This window comes from Bos indicus x Bos taurus, chromosome 1, assembly GCF_003369695.1.
Source record: "Bos indicus x Bos taurus breed Angus x Brahman F1 hybrid chromosome 1, Bos_hybrid_MaternalHap_v2.0, whole genome shotgun sequence".
NCBI lineage: Eukaryota > Metazoa > Chordata > Mammalia > Artiodactyla > Bovidae > Bos > Bos indicus x Bos taurus.
The window spans coordinates 69,178,155-69,201,845 of NC_040076.1; the positions used below are offsets into that span (position 1 = coordinate 69,178,155).

Sequence of the window (23,691 nt, forward strand, 5' to 3'; positions counted from 1 at the left end):
TCTCTTCATAAGCTGGCATCTAGTAAAATGTTTCCTGAGTTCTGTGAGCCAGTACAGCAAATCAACGGGCCCTAGGGAGGAGGTCACTGGGACCTCTGATCTACAGTCAGTTGGTCAGAAGCACAGGTGATAACCTGGATGAGGGACTGGGGTCTGCTGGGGAGGGGCGTGGAGTGGGAAAGTCGGCAGGCCCAGCCCTTAAGCTGCGGGATGTACCTGGAGACAGCGTCAGAACTGAGATAACTGGCTTAGTGACATGGAAAAAAATACATCTGAATTGAGGTCAGAACCGTACCAACCTATATGCCTTCCTTTAAAATTAGGCTTCATTACAGACCTTTCTAGGCGGCCACATTCGTTTCACCTTAAAATTCATTTAGGTCTCCCACTTGCCCTCCCACTGTGTTCATTAGTGAAGTGTGATTAGAGTTCTGCCATTTAAATCTTTCCACTCCTCTTACACCATCTCTCCTTTAGAACTCTGTTCACAACGTTCTTTTTTTTTCCTTTTGAAATTTCCCTTTCTCGCATCTGCAGACTGTAAGTGTGGCCGTAGCACACAAGAGTCGGGAGAGTTGCAATCCCCTCTTCCAGGGCTGCTTCCTTTCAGTTCTGACACCAAGTGAGAGGTTTGCTGTTAACTGCATGAGACTTCCAGCTGCCTGCTGGATAACTAATGAGCTCTTCCTCCTTCTGAGCAGTGTGTTACAAGTGACTCCTGCTGACACGTAGTGTTTCCACTGGTTTGAGTTCTGAGCCTAATGTAACTACAAGGTGAAGACTTCATACACCTGCTGCCAGACTGTAGGTTGAGAAGACAAGGCAGAAAGATCTTTAAGCTGAATGTTTGGTTTCAGTGGAAGAGGAAGAAGATGCCAAGACATGTGGGAGACAGACTCCACATCCTCCTGACTGCTCAGGGAGCCTGGCAGGGAAGGAGTCTCCACTGGAGAGACGTGGGGCATTGGAACGGAAAGGGTGCCTTACGAAAGGATGTGTCGCAGATAAGGAGGAGGGATGGATTAAAATGTCTGCAGCCAGAAAAAGGTAATCTAGGAAAATTATCTGATGATGTTCTATCCTCACCAAGTGACAGTGACCACAAACAGAAGAATGGCAATACAGAGAAAAAAAAAAGATTTTAAATTGATAATAAAAGGGGATGGTTAAGTAAATTATGATATATACAGAGTAGAATTTAACAGAACTATCTAAAGTCACCTTATAATTTATGCCAATGAAAACACTGCACAGTTTACTAAGTTCAAAGGCAGGTTACAAAACAGTATCTTCTGTGAGATCCAATTGCTGTTAAAAAGACACACATACAAACTTCTGGTATACTGCTTCTTAAACTGTGAGATGTATGCAAATCTGCCTATTCACTGAATCCAGGAGTCTGGTTAAAATTCTAATTCAGTAGGTCCAAAGTGAAGAGGTTTGAAATCCTGCATTTCTGACAAGGTCCTGGTTGCTGTTGGTGGTCCTATCCACCACATGTCATACCAGGGATATACAGCAGGGTATTAGCAGTGAGGTTTAATGGGGATGAGACTTTAGTTTTCTTCTTCCCTTGTATCTGTCTGCTAATTAATTTGGATTACAGAAGGAAAATTAATGTACAAGTATTTTTTTATGTTATGAAAAGAAAAAATTCACCTACTTTAAAAAGAGAAAAACAGGTGAAGCAAACTATGTGGTCATGAGAGATATAATAAAATTGCGAGAAGGAGCCTCTATAAAATTCATGCAAAGAAGGAAATGTGCGTGCCTCAGAAAGGCTGGGATGGGGACAAGGGGAAGTGAGGACACTCTGACAACAGCTCTGTAAGAATTCTAGAGCCACAGGACAGCGGTACGAGAAAACAGAGTTGCTGGGATCTGTGGTAGAAACACATACTTTACACAGAAAGGAAACTAAAAGGGGAGGCCTTGCCGCGCCGGGCAGGTGCACACGGACTAAGGGATGTGAGAGCAGAGCTTGTTCTGCCCTCTCCAGTCTGAAGGACATTCTCTATGAGGAGCGACAAGTGAAATCTGTACGCAACTAGAAAGCTAATAGGCTGCAGAAAGGCAGGTCAGAGGCTATGCCTAAAGCCAGAATACAGTAGAGCTGGCTGATTTCCAGGAACGCCACATGTGTGGTTGGACAGAGCAGGGTGCCCTAACTCACAGGGCTTGGGTACCAGAGCACGTGTCCCCAGAAGGCTGCAGAGAGCAGCGTTTCTTTTCTACAAAAGGTCCAGCCTGAGTCAGACCCCCAAGAAGGCATTTAAACTGTCTTTCGTGGTGACAGCAGAAGTGACAGGGGTGGGTGGTTATCTCTGTTATTTGGCACAAAACACCAGGTGACAAGTCACAGACCTCACAAGGCATATCCTCACCTAGCTATCAGCATAGGTGGGGATGAAATTCAGGTGCTCCGATTCCTTAACCCACACCAGGGCTGATCAGAGATGGCATGTGCCATTTATTATCAGTGACTATTAATTGCTTTGTGACACTGACATGCAAATAGATGTCAAAGTCATAAAGTGGTATTCACGCCATCAGAGTTAACCAGAGTCCCCAACAAAACGTGGCAGAGAGCTAGCCATCCAGGCCAGAGTCTGCCCTCTGCTGGAAATGACTGTGATGACTCGGATAAAAGGGAGGAAAAGGAAATCTCAGGAACAGAGAGAGATCCTGCTACTCCCAAGACCCCACCCACATCATGCGGAGACATAGGAACTCACAGAACGGTCAGTGGATGTAGCGTACATCATCTCTACATACGTGGTGTTTAATGAGCTCTGAAAAGCAAATCACTAACTGCCACCAAGAGCAACGCGCTACTCCCTTCTTTCAACCCTTTCGAGGGTTTTTCACTGATCCATTTTTGCTCTTCCATTCACAGAGAAATAGGAAGCATTTTCTAGTGAAACCTAGTCAGGGAGCTGTTTGACCACAAGCAAGTGAGAAGTACTGGCTCATCCTACGAGGGGCCGAGGAGCCCCAGGAGGACAGGCAGCGGGGTCCTGCTCCCGGCTCAGCCCCAGCCGGCTACATCTCTCCACACATTGTCGTGTCTCACTCACACTCTTATTAAACCGAGTACAACTGTGATATTGTGCTATAAGAAAGAGCTGCCTAGTCTTCACCCTCCTCCCGTTTCTTGCATGAGAGCTTTAAAAACATTTGGAATTTATGACTGATGGGGTAAAGGTAGCATCTCTTATTAAATAAAGTCATGTCCACTTGTGGGAGAGTAAACTTAAGACTATGGACTGCTGGAAGATTCTACAGAATGAGCGACAAAGCTATTCTAAAGTGCTGACTGTTACCATTCCTTTTTCATCCTATATCCTAGAATTTCTTTCAATAGTTTTGAGGGTCACTTTAACTTCTTAGGTCTCAGGATAAGAAAATGTCAGTGAAAGTGATCTGAAATGAATCCCAACTGCTCTTCTCAGAGAAGTAAATTGAGTGTGAAACATGCCACATGCATGGTCAGTGCCCCTCGACCATTGTACTCCAGGGGCACAGACGTCAGCTAAGATCAGGGGCCTCCCTAGTCTGCATCCAGCCATGACCCCCGCCCTGACGACACTGGTCTAAATGGCCCCACGCTCTCTGTCCTTCTCACTGCCTCCTGACTTGATTTTCTTGATCAAAAATGCCTTCCTGCTCTAAGACTTGCTAGTTCTACAGAGGCTACTGACTAGAGTCTAAATTCTCAGGCTCTATCAAAAACCCCAAGAATCTGATCCTCACATACTCTGCCAACCTAATCCTTCACTCTCTACCTTCCTCTGTCCCAGCCACACCTACTTACACACTGCCCTCCAGAATCACAGGCCCAGACTGGCCCGAGACCTTTGTTCAGGTTGTCCCCTCTGCCTGGATTCCTTCTCCCTCCATACCAGTCACTGCCGGTCTTCTTCCAGTTCCAGCCCCTCTAAGAAGTACCCAGGAGGTTCTTCTATTCTCCTGGGGGTGGTCCCTCCCTCCCAGCCACATTTATTGACTGATACTCCTCTGTCCGGCTATCTAGAAAACTTATCTAGGTAAATAAATAAATGTTGACCTCCCCTACAAACCTCCAGCCCTGGTGAGCACTCTGCTCTCCAGGGTGAGGGCAGGGAATAGACATATGTCACCAGCCCTGCCCACATGGAGCTCGGGACGCCCGCATACTTACGGTTTCCACAGTTGAGACCACCAAGGCCGAATGGGCAACTGCGAGTTGACAGGAAAAAAAAGAACAAGAATTAGTTTCAAATATCAGAAGAAATTACTGAGGCAACTTACCTACATAACTTCTAAATAAGGTTTGGAACAAATTCGTCAGAATAAATGAACATGCTGCCTACCTCATACAGGTTTCGTTTTCAAGCCTATATCCATCTTCACAGGCTGAAAGAGAAAATGAAAATCCATGATCGTGTCTATTAACTTATCTTGGCCCAACTGATGGTTAATAAAACTGGCCACCCTAAAATTCACAAGAATGTTCTAGAACCAAAAGGCTACAAAATAGCTTTGTTGTAGGTTATTTAGTTGCTGAGTCATGTCTGACCCCAACCCTATAGACTGTATGCCAGGCTCCTCTGTCCATGAGATTTTCCAGGCAATAATACTGGAGTGGGTTGCCATTTCCTTATCCAGAGGATCTTCCTGACCCAGGGATTGAACCTGTGTCTCTTGCATTGGCAGGTGGATTCTTCACCACACAGCCACCCGGGAAGCCCACAAATAACTTTAGAATTATCTAAAACCTGGCCTAAATACTGCTGCCAGCTCAATCTTTAATTTTATCAAAAAGACCCCAAAACTTAACCTCTTAGTGATTCTTGCTTCTCAGCTATAAAAAAAAGGATAATAATAATTTTTTTTTATAGTTTCTTGGAGGGGATTAAGGAAAATAAGGCATGCAAATGACTTACCACAGGACCTAGCATGCAGTAACCACTAACTGTAATTGTAACTATTATCTAACATTTGCAATTATTTTTGGAAGTTCTCTGTGGTCCCTGAGTAACTTCCTTCCATAAACAAAAGATAAATGCCTCACCGTCTTTAAGTCAAACCTTCTTTAACCTGCCGTTGGCTCTGTTAGCGCCCTTCCATCAGGAAGTGAGAAAGCCATGGTCCATGGTCAGTTTCCATAAGAGAATGCTCACCCTGTGGTCTGTGTAGTGGATTCTGGACATACCTAGCTGAGCCCTAATCAGCACATCACACAAGACTATAGCTTTGAACCCTCTGGCACTGCGGCTTATAGACCACTGCTTCACTGAAGGCTGTGGGCCAGTCATTCCCCTGCATCAGCAGTTCCTGCACTGCTCTGATTACGGAACATTTTCAGCACTACAATAAGCTGATAGAACATCACGAGCCCTAACATGTGCTTGGATGAAAGTAGATAATAAAAAATAGCCTCTCAGATAAATTCAGTGCTGCAAGGAATGACAGAAATGTGACTCATTGTTAATGTATGATATACGCTGCACACAAGAATCACAGTTAAGTAAAGGAACATAGCACAGAGCAGTAATCTCTAGACAGACAGCGCACACACTGATGGCAACGTTTGAGTGCCAGCAGCACGTGGCTCAAAGGCTGCAGGCCCCACAGATTGAGAGATCGCTCACAGACTTCCCTTCAAGAATCGGTGCGTCCTAACATTTAACTACGTGGGCTTCCCAGGCAGTGATAGTGGTAAGGAACCTGCCTGCCAATGCAGGAGACATAAGAGACTAGGGTTCCACTCCTGGATCGGGAAGATCCCCTGGAGAAGCGCAAGGCAACCCACTCCAGTATTCTTGCCTGGAAAATCCCATGGAAAGAGGAGCCTAGTGGGGCTACAGTCCACAGGGTCCCAAAGAGTCGGACATGACTGAAGCGACTTGGCACGCACACATGTAGACGTGCTTGATGTTGTTCTATTTTTCACTGTTAGACACTAAATGATTCTAGCATCTATTTTATTGTCATAGACTATTGACATATCACTAGAGTCTTACAGAATGGTGTGGGAAATACTGTTCTAAATAACCTAAATTCTCTCACAGCAGATCATGAGAGCTGTGAGCCTGCACTGCACTGTTTCAGCTCCCCTGGATTCACTTCTCCTGAGCTACACTTGCTTTATTAAAGGCAATCTTTTAGTAGCAGCAGCCCCAGGCATAGCCTAGGGTATTTATCACAGGCTATCATGGATCACATTGTGGACTTTCCAGAGAAACTTCTCTTGGGTCCCAGGATCTAGAAAAATGGGGATGGTCCTAAAGAACTATTTATTTTATGGTTACTATTTTTTTCCCCCAAATCACGTTTCTCTCTTTGCCTTAGCGTCCCAGATGTTCAGAACTCGAGTGAGTGCCTATCTTTACCAAACAAGTGAGAACTTAGGGTATATCTTTTTGTATGTTCATGTTCCTTCTAGCCTCAACAAAGTAGTCATTGTATTTCTCCTTCAACCTTATTTACCTTTTAAATTAAATCTCATTTTGTTACAGTGAATTTTCATTAGGTGCTTCAAATCATTTTTGCAATAAGTTTGAGTATGATCATCGGAGAAGGCAATGGCACCCCACTCCAGTACTCTTGCCTGGAAAATCCCATGGATGGAGGAGCCTGGTGGGCTGCAGTCCATAGGGTCGCTGAGGGTCGGACACAACTGAATGACTTCACTTTCACACATTGGAGAAGGCAATGGCAACCCACTCCAGTGTTCTTGCCTGGAGGTCCCAGGGATGGGGGAGCCTGGTGGGCTGCCATCTGTGGGGTCGCACAGAGTTAGACACGACTGAAGTGACTTAGCAGCAGCAGCAGCAGAGTATGATCATACCCATTTCAGGAAGGAGGAACCAGGCCCCGCGCCCAAATCTTTGATGACTTTGAGTAGGCCTCACGTAGGGGTGGGTGGGTGTGGGTGTGGGTGCCTTGCTGAGTTGTGTCTGACTCTTTGCAACCCCATAGACTACAGCCCACAGGCTCCTCAGTCCAAGGAATTCTTCAGGCAGGAATACTGGAGTGGGCAGCCATTCTCTTTTCTAGAGCATCTTCCCCACCCAGGGATCAAACCTGAGGTCTCTTATGTCTTCTGCATTTCAGGCAGATTCTTTACCATCTGAGCCACCAGGGAAGCCCTTACTCAGGTGGACCTTCTCTAAGGAACAAGCAGAGCACTCCTGTCTCCCTGGAGTGGAAGTGCCATGCCTGGCAGTCCCCACACTACAGCTGGGTCATGGGAGCAGGGAAAGCTGCCCTTGGGTGACCCTTGGCTCTGACTGCAGGGCAGCCACACAGGGACTGGAGATGCCCATGACTCATCCCCACCCATCTCAGCCCCAAGGCAGGTTGATGTCACACTAGTCTGTTCTGTTCTGAACATTTCTTCCTGGAAAAGTTTTTACATCAGCTCTACTGACCCAACCCTCATTTGCTGGGTAGGAGCTTTCCACACCATGGCTGTCATCCACCCAGATGTAAGGTCCTTGTGTTGTCCTGTCTGTGAGCTGATGGGCTGGGCTGTTTTCACATAGCTTCAGAAGTGGCCTGGCTTCCTGGTATAATGATATTTCCTTAGTTCAGATGGGCCCATTCAGTCATTCATCAAAGACCGACTGCTACCATGGGCCTGGTACCATGGGCTACCATGGGCTGCTCTCAGGCTCTGGGAGGGAAGCCTTGTCACAGGGCACTCCAGTGGGCCTGAGGACCCAGCTCCTCGTCTCCACACCCTAGAGTGACCCTGACCCACACAGCACTGAAGATGAAATCAATGTGGCAGTATTCATATATACCCGAAGTGGGCTCCCCCTATTGATATGAACATAAGCACATTCAGGCCTTCTGGCCTTTTAACATAAAATCAGTACATGGTAGAGTCTTTAGGCTTTTTTGCTCCCTTGCAGGAAACCAAATCAAGACCTGCCAACCTTGTCCTATCATATTTGCTGCCTATCGTCCATTTGTTTCTTCAACAGACGTTTGTGGAACCCCACAATGTACAAACATATTCTACAGACAGCCACCCACTTCCCTGGTGGCTCAGACAGGAATGAATCTGTCTGCAATGCAAGAGATCTGGGTTCGATCCCTGGGTTGGGAAGATCCCCTGGAGAAGGGAAAGGCTGCTCACTCCAGTATTTTTGCCTGGAGAATCCCATGGAGGCGTGCTGAGCAGCGCTGTGAACTTCACACATCAGCCTAGACCTCACTGCAAAGTATCAGTCACTTAGCAGTGTTCAACTCTTTGGGACCCCATGGACTGTAGCCTGCAAGGCTCCTCTGTCCAAGTATCTGCAGTCTAGTCAGAGGAAGAGACTTGCTAATGGGTGGTTGGGATCCATCAGGATGTCTGCATGATGGAAGGAAGCTACAAGACATCTATCGGAAGGACACCTACTTTAATTTTACATGAGGCTTTGAAAGTCTGGTAAAGACATTTTATGTGAGATAGTAGGAAGTATGTGTGTGTGTGTACAACAAAAAACAATATGCAGTTGCTAATATGCAACTGTTAATTGTAGAGATTTAGAAAACACACACCCACATGCCTTTATCCTCAGTTTACACCAGGGATTTTACCCACATTTGAGGTGTCCTAAAGAGAACTCCTTTTAACCATCCCTGTGCTCCAGCACCAATGGCCAGAAGATGTCACTGTAACCCCTCAGAACCCAGCCACAGGTCTGTGGCCCAAGGAGCTCCAGGATCCATTCATGGAGCCCTGATTGTCACGGATGAACATCTAACCAACAGGATGCCGCAGAAACCAGGCTAAGTAGGGCCTTGGCTGTAAGCCCAAAAGCTAACCACAGCTTCCTTATTCCGATTCTTGGGTCACTACTTAACACACATAATGTTGCTGGTGCCTGTGTCCCTGCAAATGGTAAATCTTCGGCAGCTCTGCTATTGCTAACGCTAGTCTGTAAGCGACACAATTAGGAAATTGTGGACTTGCCCAGAGAGGTAAATGACTTAGGCCAGTCAGAAGCAGAGGTGGCAGGGCTACTCTTGAGACCACCTGAAATTGCACAGGCCCTGTGCACAGAAGCCACCACTCCTTGGCCCCAGCACACGTGGATGTCAGCAGATGTCCCCTGCCCGCCCGAAGTGGGCTCAGTGCCCCAGTTAAGACAGGCCAGGAGCACTCTGCATGAAACCAGGTAAGAAGGAACTAGGAAGCAGCATCTCCACATCAGAGTGGTAGACTGGCGGGGTGCTGAGCAGTGCCCTGAGTGTCAGCATCAGGCCCACTGCCCCAGCGTAGGCCCCTTCTCCAAACCCTGCTCAGGGCTGCATGCAGAGCCGAGAAGCTGCACTTTTAAAGTACCTAAGTCAGAGGGTCCGAAGCTCAGGATACAGCACTGCCCTGAGATGCATTTTTATCCTCTCCTCTAACAGGAGGCCCTGACGGAAATAAGTGGCATGTCACCTTCCCTAGGACACCGTTTTCACTCAGATTCCAGTACATCTGTCACTGGCAGGTGTTGACTGAGCAGGAAAACTGGGCCACACACGTTCTCATGTGATGCGAGGCCTAAGGCTACATGACACCTTTATGTTGCCAGTTTTCCTGTGACTGTGAATTGCAGCAGGCTTTCATAAGTCAGGGTATCCAGTGCTCTGGATTTTAATACATTTTATTTTAAAGCAGTATTCGTGCACTGTATTCACTGAACAGCCCATGTATGAAACTGGATGAATTTAATCCTCACCCAAAGGTTAGCAGAATCAGGTTTCTGACATAAAATCTTTTAAACCAGAACCCACTGGTTCAATAATAACCTGGGTAAAACACAAGAGCAAATGCTGATGGCTTACAAAGTACCTCCATAACCACTGCCTCTTTAATTCCTAGAATATCTGATGAAGCCTCACTGCACCCACTGCACAGAAGAGGGAACTCGGGCTCAGCGAAGCAAAGTGACTTGCCCGAGAGAGGACGGGCAGGCAGAAGAGGGTTCTGACTCAGGTCTCCCAAGCTGCCAGCTACTGCTAAAGGGTACACCCCTGCCTTCATGCTGGTATTTCCATTTTAAAAGATTAGCAGACAATAGAATAAAGCTTTAGGAATTAAAACAGTAATTTTTCTAACTTCCTTTAAGTAGGAAAAAAAAGAAAAGGCCTGGCCACCCCAGGCATTCCATTCTTTTTTCTTTTCCTTTGAATCTGATTGGCCAGACTAGTGCGCACCAGTCAGAGATAATGCTATTATTCCAAGGAGATAACAAATTCAACCCTGCTGGGAGCCAAACAACCAGGACCAGTTACCCCCAGATTAGAACAGTCACCCCCAGAGCAGACAGAGGCCCCTCCCCACCATCCCTCGGGCCCCAGGGCCCCAGACCTGCTGCTACCTCGACAGGAGTGGTCCATCTTGTTGAACTGGAAGTAACCAGACTTGCACTGGCACAGCGCGACCCCGTCCAAATCGGTGCAGATGGAGGTCTCCTTGTCACATTCTGGAGTCTTCCGCTTGCACAAGCTGCCCGCTGAAATGGAAAAACAAGACACTGAAACAAAACAAAACCTCCTCCATGTCAAACACTTAGATGCATGAACTTTCTATTTCAAGAGGCTCAGAGAACAGTTTCCAAAAGAGCCTGCATGAAGTGCACTCCTCTCAGGGGGCCCTTCTGCACTGCCTTATTCCACTCCTTCCCCGGGGCTGGCCCAGCCTGTTACTAAAAGTTTACACAGCGTGCCACAGGGAGAAAGCAAACCCAGAAGAAATGGGGTGGCATCCCCAACTCCAGCATCCCCTGCAAATACAGCCCCCAATAGGTGGGGTCCTCTGCACCTTCTCACTCAAGGGCTGCAGTGGAGAACCAGCCCAAACCCAGAAAGCATGCCCCTGCCCTCTCAGGGAAGAAGACCTGTCTCAGCCCACTGCTGCCGAGTAGACTCGAGAAGAGGAGTGGAATGTAATCTGGGTATCTGTGCTCCGTCACTGTCCGCCTCCCCTGCGCCTGGGGCTGGCTCGGCTCTGGGTGGCCAGCACCTGGTGGGACTGGTCACACACTCAGGCTTGACACACACATGCTGAAGGTGGCACTCGACAACCGGTTACCGGGCCGAGAGGGCGCTCACCCTTCCCTGCTCTGCCTCCCTCACTTTAGCCTCAGTTCTTCTATGTGTGCATATCCACCTGGCTTTGTCCAGCCCTGGGCATGTGGGCCATGCTCATTTCAAGGACGACAAAGAACTCTTTCATGATCATCAAAGAGCATTCACTGAGGCGCGTGTGGCCCTCTGAGGTTGCACACAGTGAATCCTCGCTTGGGCTGTATGTGGCAGGCCCTCTGTGAGGCTGTAAACAGCAAGCCCTCTGTGAGGCTGTAAACAGCAGGCCCTCTCAGAGGCTGTATACAGCACGCCCTCTGTGAGGCTGTAAACAGCAGGCCCTCTGTGAGGCTGTATACAGCAGGCCCTCTCAGAGGTTGTAAACAACAGGCCCTCTCAGAGGTATAAACAGCAGGCCCTCTCAGAGGCTGTATACAGCACGCCCTCTGTGAGGCTGTAAACAGCAGGCCCTCTGTGAGGCTGTATACAGCAGGCCCTCTCAGAGGTTGTAAACAACAGGCCCTCTCAGAGGTATAAACAGCAGGCCCTCTCAGAGGCTGTATACAGCAAGCCCTCTGTGAGGCTGTAAACAGCAGGCCCTCTCAGAGGCTGTATACAGCACGCCCTCTGTGAGGCTGTAAACAGCAGGCCCTCTGTGAGGCTGTATACAGCAGGCCCTCTCAGAGGTTGTAAACAACAGGCCCTCTCAGAGGTATAAACAGCAGGCCCTCTCAGAGGCTGTATACAGCAGGCCCTCTCAGAGGCTGTAAACAGCAGGCCCTCTCAGAGGCTGTAAACAGCAAGCCCTCTGTGAGGCTGTAAACAGCAGGCCCTCTGTGAGGCTGTAAACAGCAGGCCCTCTCAGAGGCTGTATACAGCACGCCCTCTGTGAGGCTGTAAATAGCAGGCCCTCTGTGAGGCTGTAAACAGCAGGCCCTCTGTGAGGCTGTATACAGCAGGCCCTCTCAGAGGTTGTAAACAGCAGGCCCTCTCAGAGGCTGTAAACAGCACGCCCTCTGTGAGGCTGTAAACAGCAGGCCCTCTCAGAGGCTGTATACAGCAGGCCCTCTCAGGGGTGTAAACAGCAGGCCCTCTGTGAGGCTGTAAACAGCAGGCCCTCTCAGAGGCTGTACACAGCAGGCCCTCTCAGAGGCTGTAAACAGCAGGCCCTCTCAGAGGCTGTATACAGCAGGCCCTCTGAGAGGCTGTACACAGCAGGCCCTCTCAGAGGTGTAAACAGCAGGCCCTCTCAGAGGCTGTACACAGCAGGCCCTCTGTGAGGCTGTGCACAGTGAACCCTCTCTCGGGTTGAATGGGTTGTATACAGCAGGCCCTCACGAGGCACTAACCAGCAGGCCCCTTCTGAGGTTGTACACAGCGGACACAGTGAGGGTGCTTTTACCATCTAAGATAGGTCTGGACAAAAAGCACACGTAATTGGGATTTACAGACAACAGAACAGAAACATAAATCAAGGGATAGTGGAGAGTATCTTATTTACACCATTTACAGACTGACGTACACCGCTGGTTTTGGTGGGTGTGAACAAGTTCAGCGTGGGGACAGAGCTGAGCAAGGGCCACGGGTGCACACCGGGCAGCGAGGTTTGGGCTCCCTTCTCCCACCTGAAGGCCACCACCACCTGATGCAAAACCCAAACCAGGTGCCTGCTCTTCACGCGGCAAAACTGCGCCCCTCCCAAGCTCAGGCAGGCTCGTGTGACCCCGGACCCCCCCAGGGACCCCGGCATCTGCCCCCTTGTCTGAGTCCTGAGAGCTGGGGGCCTATGGGTGGCTTGCTCACAGGGAGGTTAGCTTAGGACACAGCTTCAGCTCTCGGTGCTGAATTTCCTGTCTTTATCAGTGGAAGCTGGCGTGCTAAATCAGAACCCTATTTGTGTGTGTGATAGAATTTCCTTTGTTTATTGTAAAAGGTTTGCATTTAAGGGAGAAAAATGAAAAATGGAAAATCTCACCAAGCAAACTGTGAAGCTGGCACAGAGGGCGTACGAAAAGGCCACAATCTCTCATCTAAACGTTTTGAAGTCTTAACATAAAGAAATACCTCCAGCACAAAAGGCAATTCCAGGCCGGTACTAGTTTGTGCAGCAGCCAGTCTGAGCTGCCTGGGCTGATTAGATATTTTCTGGAAGCCAATGTCATGTTTTCCCTCTGCCCTGCCCGCAAAGCCCGCCTGCGGGCAAATACCACTTGCCTTGCTGAAGCGACTCTGCCCTCAATCGAAGCAGATTCCCTCGAAGGCAGGCGAAGCTGGCCCTGGCTTTGTGACGGAGGGGTTGCTGTCCTACAGATTTTTAATATTTTGTCATCAATCCGTCAAATAGAACCACATATAATGCAGTTTTCATTTTAAGCCTGGCGATGTGATTTTTCTGCATCCACAATTCCCATGGTCCTTCCTGGGCATAACATCCGCCAAACAGACAATGAGAACTGATGTAAATCTAAGGCTGGGGCACTCCTCTGGGGGGTTTCCAAGGACTCGAAACCTCTGGAGAGATGAGAGCTACAGTTCTTTGAAAGGCGAGGAAGTAGATGTTTTGTGAATTGAAAGGGAAAATCCCGCCCATCCAATGGCAGCATCCAGGGTAGCCCACGGCCTCTCATATGCTGGGAACAACCAGATGACAAAACCTGACCGCTTCTGCTCATCCAGCCCGACTCTCGAGCACTCAGAGAGGTGAGTGAGACACCAAACACAGGCTGGCAAAACCTGGAGAAGCCCTGGGAGGGCAAACAGAGAAGGGAGGCCGGGTTCAGCCAGGAGGCTCGGCTGTCTTTGATCTCAGGGGCTCGGAAAGCAGAGTCAAAGAACAGGCACCAGCCCCTGTGTGGGCAGAAATATATGGGAAATCTCTATATCTTCCTCTCAATTTTTCTATGAAACTAACACTGCTCTAAATATTTTTTTTTAAGTCTTTAAAAAATAAAAAGCATGGGACTTTGGCAAGGAAGCAAGGGAAGACAGGAGATTTCCCATAAGCAGCTGGAAGAAGGAGGGCCACAGCATAAGCAGGGCAGCCACCGGTAGGGCCTTACAAACCCATATATCTGGCCACTTGATTGGCAAGACATGAAATGTGTTCACTGAGGACAAAGTAACCTGATACAATGTTGACCATGCAGAACACACAGCATACGTGTTTTATGAACTGAAAGGTGCCCTTTCCCCTTTCTGGGAAGGAAAAAGCAGGACCTTTGCATCACTGGCAAGAAAAAGAAAGCCCAATCAAAGAGTTCCTGCCTCAAAAGGTAGAGCACAGTATGAGAGGGCAGGAACTTTTTAGCTAATTCCCCAATGAAGCTGAATGATAGCAACTTCAACTCCAGAATGTTGGGCTCTTTCCTTTTTCCTTCAAGTGAATAACTAGCCCTGAAATGGGCCAAAGCTCTAGCATTTATCCCAGAACAAAAGGTGAGCTCCCAGCTCTACAGAGCACAGTCCACAAGGAGGGCTTTTAGGACCAGCTCTTACAAAGCTCTGGCCCACCGGGAAGGTCCAGGATCTGCTCGCAGACAGAGCGCCAAACCTGCTACCTACAGTTGAGCATCTGGGCACCAGATGGGGAGGCTGACTCTGACTCTGCGTCCCTCACCAGTCCTGTGTGTAGTAAAATGAGCCAACCAGAGCCAGCTCAGACCACTTATGAGACGCAGCGGGGGCAGGCCCCCCTGCATGAGGAAGCACTTTTGATGCCAGCAGAATTTTCCCATCCCAGAGGCGAAAGCTCCCTTCCAAGACCCAAATTTGCCTTCCAAACTTGTTCCTAATCCCTTTATTCATCTGTTTCACACCAGATGCTCTGTAGAAGCTAACAGATAAAGAACAAGAAAAGAGAAATCACGGACGGCACCATGAGCTGTCTGGCCTCTAATCTTCATCTATGTGTCTGTGCATTTAGAATCTGCAAACAAATACACAGGAGGATGGGAGACACTGCGCGTGCTGTATTTACCTAACGGCATGTCATGATGACGGTTTCGGGCAATTGACAAGTGTTGTACATTCTGTGTGTGAATTCTACCTCCCCAGAGGGAGGGAGCCTTTCAAGGGAAAGAAGAGTGATTTCTGCTTCATTACATCTGCTCCTATATCCCTTCCAATACCAACGCTGTAGAGGAGAAACAGAAACAGCATGCCAAGGACTGGGAGACTTCAAGGCTGTGTGTACAGGATTGTGTGTGTGTGGGGCGGGGGGCACATGTACACAAAGATATACACACACAAAGCCCTTGTACTTAATGCCCATTTCAAAGACAGGCCAGCTCTATGACAAGTTTCTTGGACCTGCACCCAGAAGGCCTTACACTTCTACCCTAGGTCTGTGCCTAACTGGATGGGGGGGTCCTCCCAGAGGGCCCCTCTCTTACCTCTAAAGATCCGCCTCTGAGACCCCAAAAGTTGGCAGACCTCCGCAGAGGCCCAGCAGGAGTTGACGCATTTCTGCATCCTGTCGGCCAGGTCGAACAGCGTCACGTTGGAGGCCAGGGAAAAGGTGGCTTGCAGTGACATCACCACAACACTGGACTCCCTACAGGCAAAGTATGCATGTTTTAATCATCCTAACCTGATATGTGGGTCCCAGGATTTTTGGAAAATGAGTGTCCTCCCCATTCTCCAGTGAGGGCCTGGGAGAGCATGAAGGTTCTGTGACCTTGGCCTGGGATCACCCCTCGTAGCCTACAATGAACTGACCTAACTCACAGATAGGTCCTCTTCCAAAAGGTTCTCCATGAGAAATTACATTACAGTCAAAATAGGGGCCAGTTTTGTTGCCATCACACTTGTTAGAATATCCTCCCCTTTCTATAGGACTGGTCCACAAACAAGTACATATAATCCTGCTACTTACCTAGAAACATGAGCTGTGGATCGGGTATAACCAGGTAATGTTGAGAAACACACATTTAACTGAAAGGAAGAAGTTTATCATTAACTGTAAGTCAGACAAAAAAAGCCTTGAACCTAGAACCAGTTTCCTATTTTCAAGATCAAACAGGCATTCTCCAGTCATGGAGTTACCAGCAGGCAGCCTCACACAGGAGTGGTGCCCTTCTTTTGTTCCTTTCTTAAATGCCTTTCTGCTCTCACTCTGTTGTTCCATGAGCACAAAGGGAGAGAGGCAGATAGTAAATCAGTGAGGGGAAACCTTGGCAGGAAATGATGTTCAGAATAGCGCCCTTGGATGCAAAACATCTTCAAAGGAGCAGATCTCATCTAAGACCCAGGGTTTCAAAAAACCTCAGAGGCAACTGTTTATTTGGACTTTGCACAGTGAACAAGACTTCCTGAGAAGGCTGGGTTCCTTTCAGCTCCCTCAGGTCTGGCAGGCCTTACACAGACCCTTCGTAATCTACAATGAGTTGACCTAACTCACAGATAGATCCTCTTCAAAAAGGCTCTCCGTGAGAAATTACATTACATGGGTCAAGAGCCCTTTTGTTGAGAGCAAATTAAGAGTGACTCCCTGTGTTTGCCTTGTGCCCTTGGAAAGAGCAGAAAACCCCTGTGGGGCATGACGTACCATGCCTGCCTCCCCACTCCGCCCATAGCATGAACTGGGGCTTGGGGCTTCCTTCCATGCAGCTGAGGGTCTCAATACCTTGACCAATGCAGTCTACCTGTCTTCAAAGCGTGTGTCAGACATATCTCATCCTTCACAAGATGGATTCAGACACAGGATGCTATCAAACCCTTTTTGTCTTTGTATTAACATTGCTTTATATTCATAAGGCAATGATGTATTATTATTAAATTTTCTTTTTCCCCAGGAAAAAACAGAAATAGCATATTTCAGAACAGAGCAGCATCTTGGGAAAGGCCATTTGAGTCACAGCCTAAATCCTCTCTAGTCATTCCCTAAATCTTTGCTATTTCTTGGGGGTAGGGATGTCACATCACTAATAAATTATATGTTGATACTGGGTGTGTGTGAGTGTGTTGCTTCAGTCATGTCCCACTCTTTGTGACCCTATGGACTGCATGCAGCCCATCAGGTTCTTCTGTCCGTGGGATTTTCCAGGCAAGAATACTGGAGTGGGTTGCCGTGCCTGGGTTGCCCAGGAATCAAATCTGTGTCTCCTGCATTTCCTGCATTGACAGGCGGATTCTTCACCACTGAGCCACCAGGGAAGCCGGTTGATATTGGGTAAAACTGAGCAAAGCAGATGGGTCATTGAGGACTGTGTAATGGGAAGGACTATATCTCTGCAGGAGGTTCTCAGCCCCTATACTATCTTAGAAGGAAATACTGACCTACAGCCCAGCAAAGAGGCAGCTGCAGTAGGGTGCCAAGAACACTCACTATAGGGTTAGTAGACATAAAACCCTGCCATTTAGTAAAGAATTTGACCTTAACCAAAGAGAGGTCCAGCCCTTGACTCCTAGAAGGTAATCTCTAATCCTTTGGAATGTCCTGCCTTTGTAGATCTGGAAGCCCTGGCCACTCCAGATAGTCTAATAGTATGATTTATGCTGGGGGTTTTGAGTTACAAGGTACCAGCTGGACCTCCAGAGGGGCTAGAGACTCAGGTCAGGATTACAGACAACTATCTGTGTTTTGGCTTCAGACACCAAGGCTCGGTGAGTCTGCCTGGTTGGCGATGCTCCATGAATACTGTATACATCATTGCCGAGAGGAGTTAACCCTGTCTATGACCTCACAGAGAGAGGATGACTGGAATGAATTTGAAACCCTTCTGGACTTTGTCCCATGCATCTCTTCCCTTGGCTGTTACCTGGCTCTTTCCACTGTAATAAACCCTAATGTTGAATTTAACAACTTTCAGTGAGATTTCTGAGTACTTCTAGTGCATTATCAAAACTGTCTCTTGGAGATTCCTGAACTCACAATTGGTATCAGAAGTGACAGTGGTCTAGCGGATTGTTTCCTAACTTTGCACCTGCTCTGTGTAATCTCAGGCAATGTCATTAACTTCCAGAGCCCTCCAGTTTTCATCTGTAAAGGTGTTGGCAATACCTCCTACAGGAGGCAAAGTGCCTGCTACAGAGTAGATGCTCATACAGAAAGGGAACTGGAATCTAATTTTTACACAAATCAAACCCATGGTCTTCTAAAATCTTATAGGTTTTGGCTAATATACTCTTACCCATAAAGAACAAGTAAAATTAAAATCAGAAATCAATCTCTAAAACTTATTTTAATGGCAAATTTCAAGTTTCTGAGCATTAACTCAGACTCTGGTAGCAGCTGAGAAGCAAAATACTGTCTGAGCTTCATTTCTGACTCTTCTTCCTTCCTCTCCATTTTTACTTTTTTCCTGACAAAAAGGAGGAGAGGAGGGAAAGAAGAAGAATCAAAGGCCCCCAGATAATCCATTCAGTGAATTCTCAACCCTGGATAATGGGATTAACCTCCACCTTTGTCATTCCCTTGAGAAAAAGCATCATTCTCCCCAAGTTCTGCTGCTGCTGCTAAGTCGCTTCAGCTGTGTCCGACTCTGTGCAACCCCATAGATGGCAGCCCACCAGGCTCCCGTCCCTGGGATTCTCCAGGCAAGAACACTGGAGTGGGTTGCCATTTCCTTCTCCAATGCATGAAAGTGAAAAGTGAAAGTGAAGTCGCTTGGTCGTGTTCAACCCTTGGCGACCCCATGGACTGCAGCCTACCAGGCTCCTCCATCCATGGGATTTTCCAGGCAAGAGTACTGGAGTGGGGTGCCATTGCCTTCTCCGCCCCAAGTTCTGAGACACACACAAAAAAGTCACATAGCAGGTTAACAGCAGATGGGATGGCAGGATTCTCTAGGTCTTTCCTCTTTACCAACAGCTCTTACTAGTGCATGTCATCTAAGTGTGTGACATGGAAAAGAAATAAATGCCAAGGCATTGATAAAAGCAGTTCAGGAAGACACATTAGAAGAAATGCTTCTACCAACATCACTAGTTCTCAACACCTCCCTACTATTTCTGAGAGGCCTTTAATTTTACCCTGACATTCGCCTTTCAAGTATGATAGAAATGAAGATACAGGTGATCCTCAGGAAGTTTCCACTCTGAATAAAATCTGTTCTAGAAAACAAAGGAGTAGCAGGGAGATGCCTCTTGGGAAACTTACCATTTTGGTGATCTCATTTTCAACTTCACGGAGGTCTGAATGTTTTTCCACAGTGGTATTAAGAAATGTTTTCTTTAGTTTAAACTCTGTCACGAAGGTTCTAACTGAAAATGAAAACATAACCTGTTAGACCTCACAAGGTCAACCTGCACAAGTGTGAGCATCTATAAATCTCAGGGCACCCAGCTTTCCTCCACCTCCCAGGATGCTCTCTAAACATTTCTTTCTCCTGGAGGGTGGAGACCACCTCTCCCTCCTCAGGGCTCCTCTAGCAACATGAGCACCTACTCAGTTGAGCTGAAGGCTGAGACTGAGCAGACCTCTGGGTGAGAGGCTCCAAGGAGCCTTTAGCCTACGTGAGCACAAGCCTTCCTCACCTCTCCAGTGGGCTCTCACACCTTGGATGCTCAGTGAAGCTGTGGCAGAGAAGAGAGGTGAGCTAAGGACACAGTTCAAGGAGGAGGGGAGGGAGACCTGGGGCTGGAAAGACTTGTCAACCCCTATAAAGCTTTGGATGAAGCAAAGTTCTTGCCTTCTAGGTCTTTTATCAAGTTAGTAAGCAAGCCCTAACTTCAAGGGTGTGCTCTGATTTCCTCTTCTCATTAGTCACCTCTATCCAATCCCTATTCCTCTTGCTCAGAGGAAATGTCTGTTCTATCACTGATAAAAGAGGCTTCCAGAAGCTGGGTTACTTCCCAGGATCACCCAGCTCCCAAGGGCCAAAATTAACATTTAACATCACGTGCGTCCATGTTCCAAGGTGTTCTACCCCCTAAACCCACAGACCCCTGAGGAATCCAACAGTCTAAGGGCAACTAAGTGGCTGCAGAGAAAGGTGTCAAACATCTGCAGCAGGACCCCACCCCAGGGAGCTGTCAGACTCCATGATGATAAGCTGTATATGAAAACAACCCATATTCAAGATACCATTGGGTTCAGACACAAAAGCATGTAGCCCCATTTTCCAAGGTCCATTTCACTCCTAAAATAAAATTCCAGTTAACATCAATTTGTGCTGATTGGGCCTGAGGGGAATGGAACTTACAAATGGGTAGGCAATCAAAAATTAGGGTAGCCTGCCTTATATCTGGTTCTTATCTTCCTTTAGATTAAATTCTTATCTCTCCCTCTGGACAAGAAAAAAAAAATCTCAACACAGAAACCCATGAAGCTGCTCTTTCACAGAAAGCTTGCCTGCTGAATTAAGAAAAAGGCCCACAAATGAGCCAGGGAAAACATTTAACATCGTATACTTACTGTCTAAAGCCCTTAATCCTTATTTAACATCTTTTTGCTTGTTCTACAGTTCAGTGAAGCCAGCTGCTTAGGACTCTTTCTGAGCAGCAGGGAGCTCTTTGAAAACATTCTTGGCCAAATGAAAGCGTTTCAGCACACTCTAATTTGCATGTTCCTCTGATGTTTATGAACAATGAAGCTAAATGACTTGAAAAGGGAAAGATGATTGTTAACACAGTAAGCGGCTCTCCTCCTGATCCACGGTGCCTGTGGGACACTCCACACACAGGCTTCCAGAACAGTCCCCCCACTCCATCCTCAGGTCTAGGTCTGCACCCAGACTCTCTGTGCAGAAACACACATATGGTAACCGGCAAGTACAGATCTCTTCTCAATCAGCGCAGTAAACATGGCCTCTGCATCCGTGTGAACGTGAATAAGGCTCCACAGTGTCCCCCAGGCATAGTCACATCTTCACACTGCAGTTACATCATCTGGCTCTAGGGCAATTTTTTCACTGGTGATTTACTCTTAAAAGACCCATAATTATTGCTCTGTATTCAGAGTAGTTTATCACTTTCATTGCTTTCAGTTCTGGTCCAAGAGATTAGAAACCTAATGTCAAAGGACACCTCCCATCTGAAGAATCCTACCACTTCCCAAGCTTGCTCAAATACATTATTTTATTTGCTCTTCATAATATCCTTGAGTGGGAAGCAGAGCAGGTGGTAATCTGATTTTACAGATGAGGAAATTGAGGCTCAGGGAGTCATTGTGCTGTACATGCTGACCCTGGAACTGGAAACCTGGCATTTGAGTCTCTGGGCAAGTATACTTTTCCATACTGTTTCAAAATAAAATCATTTCCGTCTCCATTCTTAAACAGAAAACTCCTTGCTTATTTCCTACAGGGTGCAGCTAGGAATAGGTTACGAGCATGTCTTGACTTTGACTGATGTCTATATTCTCAGATTTTTCTACCTTAAAAAATAACACTTTGACTTGATCCCTGTATTTTAAACAATTTTCAAATTCGACCCTTATTTTAGTAGGGTACAAGTTGCTGAAATACATTTCTAGCCCCAAGATGCAGCTACACCTGCCTGGGGTGCCACATCAGCAAGTCCAACTTTCAAGTTCCTAAAATGCTCCCCTTGATTAGTAATGCAGCGCATCAGTCAGCCCATCCTCAATACTGAAGCCAACTCTGGGCTCTAAACTTTTTTCTACATAAGGTCAGATATGCAACCCTAGACAATCATGCCCTGTTTCCCCATTGCTGCTTCTATGTTCTATAAAACTCAGTTCAGTTCAGTTGCTCAGTCATGTCCAACTCTTTGCAACCCCATGGACTGCAGCATCCCAGGCTTCCCTGTCCATCACCAACTCCCGGAGCTTGCTCAAACTCATGTCCATTGAGTAGGTAATGCCATCCAGCCATCTCATCCTTTGTCGTCGTCTTCTCCTCCTGCCTTCAATCTTTCTCAGCATCAGGGTCTTTTTAAATGAGTCAGCTCTTCACATCAGGCGGCCAAAGTACTGGAGCTTCAGCTTCAGCATCAGTCCTTCCAATGAATATTCATGACTGATTTCTTTAGGATTGACTGGTTGGATCTCCTTGCAGTCCAAGGGACTCTCAAGAGTCTTCTCCAACAGCACAGTTCAAAAGCATCAATTCTTCGGCACTCAGCTTTCTTTTGGTCCAACTGTCACATCCATGCATGACTACTGGAAAAACCATAGCTTTGACTAGATGGACCTTGGTTAGCAAAGTAATGTCTCTGCTTTTTAATATGCTATCTAGGTTAGTCATGACTTTCCTTCCAAGAAGCAAGCCATCTTTTAATTTCATGGCTGCAATCACCATCTACAGTGATTTTGGAGCCCAGAAAAATAAAGTCTGTCACTGTTTCCATTTTTTCCCCATCTACTTATGCCATGAAGTGATGGGACCAGATGCCATGATCTTAGTTTTCTTAATGTTGAGTTTTAAGCCAACTTTTTCACTTTCATCAAGAGGCTCTGTAGTTCCTTTTTGCTTTCTGCCATAAGGGTGGTGCCATCTGCATATGTGAGGTTATTGATATTTCTCCCAGCAATCTTGATTCCAGCTTGTGCTTCATCCAGCCCAGCATTTCCCATGATGTACTCTGCATATAAGTTAAAAAAGCAGAGTGACAATATACAGCCTTGATGTACTCCTTTCCCGATTTGAAACAAGTCTGTTGTTCCATGTCCAGTTCTAACTGTTACTTCTTGACCTGCATACAGATTTCTCAGGAGGCAGATAAGGTGGTCTGGTATTTCTATCTCTTTCAGAATTTTTCACAGTTTGTTGTGATCCACACAGTCAAAGGCTTTGGCATAGTCAATAAAGCAGAAGATGTTTTTCTGGAATTCTCTTCCTTTTTCAATGATCCAACGGATGTTGGCAATTTGATCTCTGGTTCCTCTGCCTTTTCTAAATCCAGCTTGAACATCTGGAAGCTCATGGTTCATGTACTGTTGAAGCCTGGCTGGGAGAATTTTGAGCATTACTTTACTAGCGTGTGAGATGAGTGCAATTGTGCAGTAGTTTGAGCATTCTTTGGCATTGCCTTTCTTTGGGACTGGAATGAAAACTGACCTTTTCCAGTCCTGTGGCCACTGCTGAGTTTTCCAAATTTGCTGGCATATTGAGTGCAGCACTTTAACACTCAGTAAAACTCACTCTTGCCCAAAGTAGCTCCAAAAGAGTGTTCCTCACATGGTTTGTGAGGCCCTGTACTTCCCCAGTCCATGAATTACTTTCCCTTTAATAAAGGACATCAAATTCGTTACCAAATTGTTTTAGTTTTGTCATTTGACACCACCTTCTTAAAAAGTCTTGATGATCCTCCTCAGCTCATGGGCAGTAGAAATCACACAAATAACAATTTCAAAGGATACAGACATTTGTTCTCTCAAAAAAGCATTTACTAAGAACTTTTTCTGTGTTAAATACAACAGTAAGAGATTTAAGATGATTCCAAGTTGTGTCACTGTACCTGACAGTTCCCTTATCCATCTTCGATAACCCCATTCCTCATTTCTAATTTCTTCTAGTTCTTCACTGAACTTGGCATTCTAACGCAGGTTACACACCCTGGGTGCAAGAAAGTTCTTAGGACAAACACAGCCTTGTGTGACGGAAGAACTGTGGGCTGCAAACCTGGCCTCTCACAAAGCAGTTACAGAAGCTGGGCCACTGGTTACTTTGCAGGGCCTTAGTTTTCACTTGGGTTGTTTGCTTTTTAACCTGTAAAATGGAGATTATATCT

At 46.9% G+C, this 23,691-nt stretch overlaps 1 protein-coding gene across 1 annotated transcript in view; it reads right to left on the reverse strand.

Moving 5' to 3' along the window:
* HEG1 (heart development protein with EGF like domains 1) overlaps positions 1-23,691 on the reverse strand; it is an 83,531-nt gene that overhangs the window by 18,898 nt on the left and 40,942 nt on the right. Inside the window, exons 10-15 of the mRNA XM_027536483.1 lie at positions 19,157-19,260; positions 15,932-15,990; positions 15,450-15,610; positions 10,353-10,487; positions 4,353-4,395; positions 4,181-4,218 (exon numbers count right to left, since the gene is read on the reverse strand). Coding sequence (XP_027392284.1) covers positions 4,181-4,218; positions 4,353-4,395; positions 10,353-10,487; positions 15,450-15,610; positions 15,932-15,990; positions 19,157-19,260 — 540 coding nt within the window. The remainder of the gene's footprint in view (positions 1-4,180; positions 4,219-4,352; positions 4,396-10,352; positions 10,488-15,449; positions 15,611-15,931; positions 15,991-19,156; positions 19,261-23,691) is intronic.